Here is a 10780-nt window from a genome sequence, read left to right as displayed (position 1 = left end):
TCATCTTCCCACTGTCTCTGGCTCATGTAAATCCAATGTCTATGGGTCTGAAAACTACCAGGTCCAACGACGACATCTCAAACCTTTCTAACAAGAGCTAACATTATTACCTATATGCTATGTCACAGGCACTGTGCCCTACATTTCCATCTCCTTTAATTCTCACTAAAGAGGAGCTCTAACACCTCACTCTTTCTTTGTGCTATTCATTATCTCATCTAATCCTCAAAATACCCTGAATCAGAGCTACTATCATCCCAATTTTACAGATGAGAACACTAAAACTTAGAGAAACAAAGGAACTTCCCAAGGTCATGAAGCAAAAGAGAGCACAGATATTCAAACCAAGGCAGTCAGCCTCAGAACACAAGCTCTCAGCCACTACGCTGCCCTGTGGTCAGATCTGGAAACAAAAGCGAAAGGGAGGTAACCATGAATCACAATCTGCCTGGAACTTTCAGGCAAGTGAAAGAAAGACACAAGTTCTATTTAAAAACTAATACCCAAATAGACTGCAAGTTTAAATGTTTAACTGAAGATTTTTTTTTTTTTCATCTAGCCCAAAATATCATGAAGGTGATTTTTGTTTGTTTGCCTTGGAAAATAAATTCAAGTGACAAGATTTGGTTTTGTTTGTTATACTAGAAATTTCTCTCCATACCCTTTATCAAATGAGAATTGCTGTGCCTTGAGAAAGTCTGTGAGGAAATGATTGCACAATTGTGCCAGTTCACGCTGTCTGCTTGCCATGGGACTTCCTCTGGGCCTTCTTGTAGTCACTGTGCTGACCGTGGACAGGGGCTCTCACCCTTATCTCAGTATAGACGCACATTTCAACATAATCCAATAGAGCCAAAAGGCAAATTATGCTAGTGGGAAGGTTTTCCATACTTCCCAGAATTCTCCCATCCAAGTACTAACCAGGCCCGACCTGCTTAGCTTCCGAGATCAGACCAGATTGGGCGCGTTCAGGGTGGTATGGCCGTAGACTACTTCCCAGAATTCTAAGAATTCTCCTTTCCCTGACAATCTCTTTAATCCATATGGTTACATCATATCTAGGAGTAATGTGTAAGTTTAACAGTGATTTGTGTCCATATTCTCTGGTTGTGTTACAAATGAAAAAAAGAGTTGAATTGTTCAGTGCATCCAACACTTTACTTACTCCACATCTTTCAGCAAAAATGCTCACAATAAACCTTCTGCCTACGTTCTGTTCAAATGAAAACTTTAGTCATACTTTACATTTATTATTAATATAACATGCTATGTAAATGTACAGGAGCCTGACAAATGACAATCTACTTACATAATTTAAATAATACAAGTGCTTGCTGCAGTCTTTATTAGTACACAGCTTTGTTATGGCTTCTTAGAAATAATTTTTAAAAGTGCATGATTCTTGTGGGCTACTCTGTTTAGGAAAGATTACAGATAACACATTTCTAAGAATGAATCAGTCAGCTGTATATAGGTTCAGATTAGAAAATATTAAATAAACACAGGGAAAAACATTTTAAATTAGCTTAATTTATATATGAAGACATTTTATTTAATTTATTTTTCAGACAGGGTCTTTCTCTGTCACCCAGACTGGAGTGCAATGGCACAAACATATCTCATTGCAGCCTGGACCTCCTGGCCGCAAGTACTATGCCCAGCTAATTTTTTTATTTTTTGTAGAGATGAGTTCTCACTATGTTGCCCAGGCTGGTCTTGAACTCCTGGCCTCAAGTGATCCTCCCATCTTTACCTTCCAAAGGGCTGGGATTACAGGCCTGAGCCACTGCACCCAGTCCCATTTTACTTAAATATCAAATTCAAATCTTCAGTGTTCTACTTATTTTGGGTTTGTTAATTCCATTATACAAGGTCTTATTTCAGTAATTTCCATACTGTGTCAGACAAGATATAAAAATAATTCAACTCCAGGCAATAATACTATCTGTCTTCATGTGACCAGGATGAAAAGCTTCTGCTCCCAACATGGAAGCCACAGTAAGAAAAGAATCTCTCTAATCCACTAGCAACAAGCAATTGATACTGTAGTTCGGAATAATACTAGGACATTAACATTCTAATTCCAGCAAACAAGGACTGATTCTTTTCAAAATTCAACTTTGGTTAAGAAATGCTGAGTACGACTTTGGTTAAGAAACACTGAGGTCATGGATAAAGAGTCACAGATGCCAATGCCAAGGGTACAGACACTGACAAAAGTGGCTCCAATAAGATGGCAGGATTTGGGGGTGGTGTCTTTACTTCAATAACAAATGCATTCAGAAGGTTCAGGAACATGATTTAGCTTTTCTCAAAATGTCATAACATCCTGCTGAATCTTCTCCCACTAGGCCTGCTGGGACCAGAGAAACCGATCACATTTTTCAAGCATGCTTTGTATCAGGGCCCTGAAATCCCAAATAAAAGAAACAAGCAAATTTAGTTGTCATTGTTCATTCTTCACAGAAAACTTAAAAACTACAGAGTTTCAGAGGATTCAAAAAGTTGACTGACTCTGTGCATCAAAAGACACAATCCACAGAGTGAAAAGGCAACCTACAGAATGGAAGAAAATATTTGCAAATCATATATCTGATAAGGGATTAATGTCCAGAATATCGGAGAACTCTTACAGCAACAACAACAAAAACACCCAACCCGATTCAAAATGGGCAAAGGACTTGAATAAGTATTTCTCCAAAGACAATTATATAAATGGTCAATAAGCATATGAAAAGATGTTCAACATCTCTAATCACTAGAAAAATGCAAATCAAAACCACAATGAGGTAGTACCTGACACCCACTGGGATAGCTACTATTTAACAAAAAACAACAACAGAAAATGACAAGTGTAGGGCTAGCACATGGAGAAACTGGAACCCTCGTGCACTGCCAGCAGGAAAGTAAAACAGTGCAGTCTCTACAGAACAGTATGGTGGTTCCTCAAAACATTAAAAATAGAATTATCATATGATTCTAGAATTCTACTTTCAGGTATATACCCAAAAGAACTGAAAGTAGTGTCTGGAAGACATATTTGTATACTCATATTCATAGTAGTGTTATTCACAATACCCAGGAAGCGGAAGCAATTCAAGTGTCTGTCAACAGATGAATGGATAAACAAAAGGTGGCATATATATACAACAGAATATTATTCAGCCTTAAGTAGAAAGGAAATTCTGACACATGCTACAACATGGATAAACCTTTAGGATGATATACTCAGTGAAATAGGCCAGTCACAAAAGGACAAATGTATTAATTCCACTGAGATGAGGTATTTAGAATAGTAAAATTAATAAAAACAGAAAGTAGAACTGTGGTTGCCAGGGGCTAGGTAGAGGAAGTAAGTTGCTGTTTAATGGATGTAGAGTTTCAGTTTTGCAAAATGAAAAAGTTCTAGAGACTGGATGCAAAAAATGTGAATATACTTAATACCACTGAGCTGAACATTTTAAAATTGTTAAGATGATAAATTTTATGTGTATTATACCACACACACACACACACACACACACACACACACACACACACAAAGACTGAGACATTAGGTACCTGGTAATTTTTTTTTTTTTTCAGAGTTTCATTCTCGTTGCCCAGGCTGGAGTGCAATGGCATGATCTTGGCTCACTGCAATCTCCGCCTGCTGAGTTAAGCAATTCTCCTGCCTCAGCTTCCCAAGTAGCTGGGATTTACAGGTGTCCGCCACCACGTCCAGTTAATTTTTTTGAATTTTTTTTTTAATAGAGACAGGGTTTCACTATGTTGGTCAGGCTGGTCTCGAACTCCTGACCTCAGGTTATCCACCTGCCTCAGCCTCCCAAAGTGCTGGGATTATAGGCATAAGCCACTGTACCCAGCCAGGTACCAGTAATTTTTTTTTTGAGATGGAATCTCGCTCTGTCACCAGGCTAGAGTACAGTGGCACATTCTCGGCTCACTGCAACCTCCACCTCCCGAGTTCAAGCAATTCTCCTGCCTCAGCCTCCCAAGTAGCTGGGACTACAGACACGCACCAACACGCCCAGCTAATTTTTGTATTTTTTTTTTTTTTTTTTTTTAGCAGAGATGGGGTTTCACCATGTTGGCCAGGATGGTCTCAATCTCTTGACCTCGTGATCCGCCCACCACAGCCTCACAAAGCACTGGGATTACAGGCGTGAGCCACCACAACCAGCCTGGTACTAGTAATATTTTTAAAGAATCAAGGACACATCAGATTGTTCTGGTTAATCTGAACAGTATCTTGGTCATGACTGTGAATGAAATATTACTTTAACCTCTTCCCTTAATTACCAGTTCAGTCTCAGTCTCCTCATGTTAAGGATGGGTCGGGACTAACTGATCTCCACATCTACCTCTGAATGTCTGGCATTCTACCTTCTCCAAGTACCATGCAGAGGGTAGGACAAACTGGTATTACCTCTGCCTTTTCTCGGCAATCCTCAGGACATCGCAGGTTCTGGTAAACTTCTCTGACAACTCAAGGGCCAGACCACATTCCTGTAGCAGTGACCAAGCCCGATCTGGGCCCATGGCCTTAGCTAACAGAAGTGCCACATTCTCCACGTTGATGGGGGAAGGCCCATCACTGAGGCTCCCATTTAGTGACTCCTGGGGGGCTGGCCTCGTGCTCTTGTTCTGTATGAGATGAAGGAGAAGCTTCCATTCCTCCACAGTCTCTGGGATCCAACCTAAACACACACAGGGAAACGTCAGTTTGACCACTCTTAGCACACTGACTGGATACAAGAGATGGTCAAAACTGTGAAAATGTTTAATGCCAAAACATAAAAATATTCAAGAACATAATCTCATCACCCTAACACAAGTTATTTTCTGAAAATTTGTTGTATAAATTGTTCATGAGAAAGAGAAGTCACAAAATTAACTTTGATTTTTTTTTTTTTTTAAAGAGAGACAGGGTCTCACTACCATGTTGCCCAGGCTGGTCTTGAACTCCTGAGCTCAAGCAATCCTCCCACCTCAGCCTCCCAAAGTGCTGGGATTATAGGCATGAGCTACCACACCCAGGCAGCTTCAGAATTCTTTCAACCACTCAGTAATTACCCAGGGCATATCCTATGCTAGGCACTGGATATGTAATGATGAACAAAAGAGACACAATCCCTGTACTCTTGTGGAGCTTACAGTATAGTATAGGAAACAAAACTTAAACACATAAGTAAATATATACTTATAAAGTATGCTAAGCACTATGAAAAAAAAGAACAAGGAAGCATCAGAGAGAATGGCTAATAAGAGCTCTATGAGGAAGTGACATTGAAGCAGAAAGCTAAAAGATCAGATAAGCTTAGAGGACATATGCATGGGGCCCACATAATGTGAAAACTTGGAGTGGAGGCCATCAGAAATAAAGAGGCCTACACTTCTGATAAAGGAAACACGGAAGACAATGTGACACAGGAAAGAACTTGATGAATTCAATGAATTTTTCTTTTCCTTTTTTTTTTTTTTGAGACCAACTTTAAAATTCAACACAAACCTAGCATGTTTCTTCTCCAAATATTCAAACTTTGGAAGTCTTCCTTGACTCTTCCCCCTCCTTCATTTGCTATATCCAGTATCAGCATGTCCCACCGCATTTTCCTTTGAAATGCCCACTGGATGTGCTCCTTTTGCTGCCCTACTAATCACCATTTTTTTTGGGGGGGGCACTCTGTTGCCCAGGCTGGAGTGCAGTGGTGCGATCTCAGCTCACGGCAACCTCCGTCTCCCAGGTTCAAGCAATTCTCCTCCTCAGCCTCTCAAGTAGCTGGGATCACAAGCATAAGCCACCATGCCCAGTTAATTTTTGTATTTTTAGTAGAGACGGGGTTTCACCATGTTGGCCAGGCTTGTCTCAAACTCCTGACCTCAGGTGATCCACCCACCTTGGCCTCTGAAAGTGCTGGAATTACAAGCGTGAGCCACCATGTCTGGCCAGAATCATCTTTAATTAATGGGAAATTAAAAAAAAAAAAAAAAAAAAAAAAAGCCTAGGCACACATTTTGGAGGAAGTCCTTGGTCTGAACCCCAGCTCCAGCATTTACTGTTAGTAGCTGTGTGATTTTGGGCCAATTAACTGTCCCTTCTGTACCTCAGTTATCTGGAAAGTGGAAATAATAGTAACTATCCCCAGAGTTTATCTCATTTAAAACAACATATGGAAAGCACATAGTATAGTGCCTAACACATAGTAGGCACTCATGAAATAGAAAAGTTGCCTGTAGTTTATTCTTAATTGTGATTTCGTAACATATCAAGGGCTATAGGTAAAAAACAAAAAACAAACAACAAACACAAAAAACTCCACAAATGTGACAAGTAAAATTATATATTAAATTATGATCATTGAAAGGTTCACCCAATTTTTTTTGTTGAGAAGTCTGGAGTAACTTCTAAAAATTGACAACCAAGAGTAACCAGTTAGGATTGACATACCATTGTCCCCTTCCATCAGGCTCATATCATTCAGATACACAATATTGGTGAAGGCCTCTCTTCTTCTCTCCAGCTCCAAACAGAGAGTTAGATATCCGGGCCAGAAACTTTAAAGAGACCAAAGTTGAAGAAAGGAATAAAAGACCATAAATTTATCTGGAGCTGTGCTGTCCAAAACAGCAGACACAGTCACATGTGGCTATTTCAATTTAAATTAATCAAAAGTAAATAACATCTGAAGGTCAGCTCTTCAGTTAACATATTCACATTTCAAGTAGTCAATGGCTACACGTGGCTAGTGGCCACCATTGGACAGTTCAGTAGAATATCTCCACTATGATAGAAAGTTATATTAGATGACCCTGATCTATGGAAAAAAACCAAAAAAAACTAGCAACAAATGCTGACATTTGAGGCCAACCTCCAATTACAAGGCATTTAAAATTTATTCACTTTACAAACTTTAAAATTCAACACAAACCTAGCATGTTTCTTCTCCAAACATTCAAACCTTGGAAGTCTTCCTTGACTCTTCCCCCTCCTTCATTTGCTATATCCAGTATCAGCATGTCCCACCGCATTTTCCTTTGAAATGCCCAGTGGATGTGTTCCTTTTGCTGCCCCACTAATCACCAATCCACTCATATCTGAATTACTCCAACAGCTTCCTAGCTGGCCTTCTGTCTCCAGCCTTCTCATGTATGACATCAGAAATGATCTCTAGAAAGCTCTACTTTCATTATGCAATTTTTGCACCAAAAAGTTTAGTCTAAAAGGGTCTCTACTGATAACCAAATACTTCTGCCAGCTTTCAAGGTCCTGCATTATCTTGTCACCCACCACCTGGCCAGACTCAGCCCTTATTATCAATGAACAAATATGTATCAAGTGCCTACCACTACACAAATTAGATATAGACATTATGAGGGAAAAGAAAGACACAAGTCGCTATCTCCAAAAGTTTATAATCCAGGTGGAGCCATAAGGCAGCATCACCAGGCAATAAATAAGTGACTGAAGTGTGATGTGGATAATAAGCAATGTCAGTTTTCCACGCCCTTGCTCTCTCTCACCTAACTCACCCTCTCCTGGCTCCTTTATAAATACAAATCCTACCCAGGTTTGAGGTTTTATCTTCAAAATCTCACCTCCTCCCTAAGTCCTTCACCAGCGATTCTATTGAGCCCATTTTGATCTCTCTCTTACTATATTAATTATAAAAGCCTGTATCAATTATAATTGGTATCACACAATCTGGTGCTTAATGAAATACTATCTACATGCCTGAGAACTGGGGCTGGCAACTAAGCAGAGGGAGTGGAGGGGAATTAGCAAAAGGCTATACAAAAAAAGAAGAGCACGAAATTTAAACGGAAAAAACACGTTTAATTTACTATCACTTAAAACAAAAAGGTGCTTTTAAATAGCAAAGAGACTCCCCAAATAATAATGTGTATTAATTCAGACCCTTAACTATAAGGTTGTTAACTGAAATGTTTCTAATCTTAACTTCAGTTTCTAAGAAAATTCTCACTTACCCACAAGACCTGCAGATGTCTGTCATTTTCTCTTTCGTTATAAAATCTGCAGGAAGCTTAATTAGATGAAGGATCAGCTGACTGTAACCCCAGGAAAGTAAGTGTGAATGAGGCCTATGAAATGAAAAAGAATCAGTAAATCAGATAGGAAATAAACTCTAGAAAATGCTTACTAATCACCTAATAGGTAAGAATAGAGTTTAACTGCATTCTATTACTACATTTTAAAAACATTGCTATTTGGCTTTTGAAAAATTAAAAACAGATATTTTTCCTATAACCTGTTTATTTTTAAAGATTAGATACTTCAGGTAATCAAAAGCAAAAGAAATTCTTTTTTGATACTTTAGGTAATCAAAAGCAAAAGAAATAAATTATTTTTTCTTCTTTTAATTCTATCATTCCATCACTCACAGATAACAACTGCATATCCTTCTAGACTTTTTGCTAGGAATGTAAGACTGGCATTTGGGGGTCTTTTAAGAAGTTTCTCCTGGGGGAAAACACAAGGAACAGTTCTGACACAAGTAGCCGTGTGTAGCTTGCCTGAATTTTATTTTATTTTTAAAGTCCTAAATCAGGTCAGGTTATGTCTAGAAATTCCTTGACAAATGTTTAGGAAGAAAACACTTACATACCTCTCTCTCTGACCCCCCAACCCAGTTTTACCCTCTCACAGGCTATCATCAAGGTCTCTTAATGTGGGCCCATGAAAAACCTGCAGGGGGTCAGTTGTGCACAATTTTGCAAGACTGCATTTTTCTAAAAGGAATCATCAGATTCTTATAGGGTGACCCCAAATAATTTCAGAACCACTAAGAAATATACTTCATCTCATTACTACCATGACTTGGGTCAGTCTCTTCCATAGCTATTCCTAAAGTGAGCCCAGAATGCCATATGTGAATAAACCAGTTCCATTCCAAAGGAACACTGGAGCTTAATCCTTAGAAATAAGACTCCTAGCCAGGTGCAGTGGCTCACACCTGTAATCCCAGTACTTTGGGAGGCCAAGGCAGGTAGATTGCTTGAGCCCAGGAGATCGAGATCGGCCTGGGCCATATGGCGAAATCTCATCTGTACAAAAAATTAGCCGGGCAGAGTGGTGTGCTCCTGTATTCCCAGCTACTCAGGAAGCTAAGGTGAGAGGGTTGAATCACCCGAGCCTAGGAGATCAAGGCTGCAGGAAGCCATGATCTTAGCACCACATTCCAGCCTAGGCGACAGAGTGAGATCCTGTCTCAAAAAAAAAAAAGAAAGAAAGAAAGAGGACTTCTTCTGTACCTGGGATAACCTTCATCATCCATTGTGCTGGTGCTTGGTGGAGCATCAAGGGACACTGCCAAAAGCAGCCAATCCAACCTTAAAGACTCTGGTTGCAGAAGGGACTCAAGAAAAGATGACCTAAGAGAAAGTTGGAGAAAAAGTCACCAATCTTCACACTAAGAAAGGAAACATAAAATGTGGGGAGTGTGAAGAAAACCTGATTAAGAGACGAATACAGTAGAAGAAATAACTCGAAGACTCTTCTGCTACAAAATGTCTAGAAATGCTGGCGACTAAGCTCCAAGATAACAAGGAAAATGTCAAAGGGCCAAAAAAGAAAAAAAAAAAAAAAAAGGAGAGAAAGAAAGAGACAAATAAAAACTAGTGTGGCCAAGGTAGGAAGATCACTGAGGCCGTAAGTTTGAGGCTGTAGGATGCTACGATCACACCCATGAATAGCCACTGCATCCAGCTTGGGCAACATTGTGGCAAATGTGAACCAATCAAAAGAAGAAAGGAGGAAGCTGCTAGTCTAATAAGCCAGGGGCACAGGTCACGAGTGTTACAACCATGGGGAGACAGAAAATCAGACATCAGCCTAAAAAAAGAAGAGCTGGAACTGAGATCTATGTCAATAAAAAGGTAGCAGTGAATCTACTCACTGCAAAGACAATAAGAAGCTTATCTTCTTAGTCCAGGCCCTGAATCAAGGGATTAATTTTGCACTGATCTGAGAATCTCTGAGAGGGAGGGAAGAAGTGTGGTACATGCACATTTGTGATGTGTGCTGTGACATGTGGCAGAATGTTACAAGGCTGTCCAAATCCTCCTCTTCCATAGTAGGTGCCTCAACCCCTTGGTAATTAACAGCAACAATGTGACACCTGCTTATAAAAGAGAAACAATGCCCTATCAAAAGAAAGGAGAGTCTGCAAATATCTTCTCCTTCTCACCGCTGATCTTCAGGCCTTGATTTCACCAGACTGTCTAAATAGGCCAAAAACTCAGCAGGATGATGATGACAAAGTTGTATGATATCCGAGGGCAAAATGGATGGATAGAACTTGATTAAGGATCGAAGAGCAGATTCCCCAAACTTCTCATACAACCTGCATTTAAAAACAAAACACTTTAGTCTCTAATTTCAGTGAAATGCTATAACTTGGTTACATTTAGGTTACTTACTACAAATGAAAATAAATATACTAACAGAAGCTGCCTCATATGCAAATGAGTAACACGTTAGAGACTAAAATACACACAAAAAAAGCATGTGCTTTAGTTCATAAAAACAATATATAGGACAACTTACCGGGTAGCATAAACAACTAACAACGGACTATCAAAAGGAACCTTGTCATCTAGTAACTTTAACCTTGTTGGTAGATCTCCTTCTTCCATCTCCATATACACAGGATTGGAACTTGCCATTTCTGAAATATAAAGCATACCCTTTTCCAAACTTTATCTCTTAGATGGAAATATTCAATTTATGAACATGCTCATTCAGAAATCATCAGTCACT

The 10780-nt window shown here is 39.4% G+C and overlaps 1 protein-coding gene across 9 annotated transcripts in view; it reads right to left on the bottom strand.

The window, feature by feature from the left end:
* Nucleotides 1–1139: 1139 nt before the first annotated feature.
* The window catches only part of HPS5 (HPS5 biogenesis of lysosomal organelles complex 2 subunit 2), a 45501-nt gene continuing 35860 nt past the window's right edge, over nucleotides 1140–10780 (bottom strand). For all 9 annotated transcript variants that reach the window (XM_015114679.3, XM_077963138.1, XM_015114685.3 and 6 more), the window contains 7 exons: nucleotides 10568–10688; nucleotides 10209–10364; nucleotides 9274–9393; nucleotides 7990–8103; nucleotides 6452–6558; nucleotides 4430–4700; nucleotides 1140–2408 (listed from right to left, as the gene is read on the bottom strand). In XM_015114679.3, coding sequence (XP_014970165.3) covers nucleotides 2348–2408; nucleotides 4430–4700; nucleotides 6452–6558; nucleotides 7990–8103; nucleotides 9274–9393; nucleotides 10209–10364; nucleotides 10568–10688 — 950 coding nt within the window. In that variant the 3' untranslated portion in view covers nucleotides 1140–2347. The remainder of the gene's footprint in view (nucleotides 2409–4429; nucleotides 4701–6451; nucleotides 6559–7989; nucleotides 8104–9273; nucleotides 9394–10208; nucleotides 10365–10567; nucleotides 10689–10780) is intronic.

Source organism: Macaca mulatta, chromosome 14 (genome assembly GCF_049350105.2).
Source record: "Macaca mulatta isolate MMU2019108-1 chromosome 14, T2T-MMU8v2.0, whole genome shotgun sequence".
Taxonomy (NCBI): domain Eukaryota; kingdom Metazoa; phylum Chordata; class Mammalia; order Primates; family Cercopithecidae; genus Macaca; species Macaca mulatta.
Note: the sequence above shows the minus strand (reverse complement) of the source record. Positions and strands in the feature narration are given on the sequence as shown.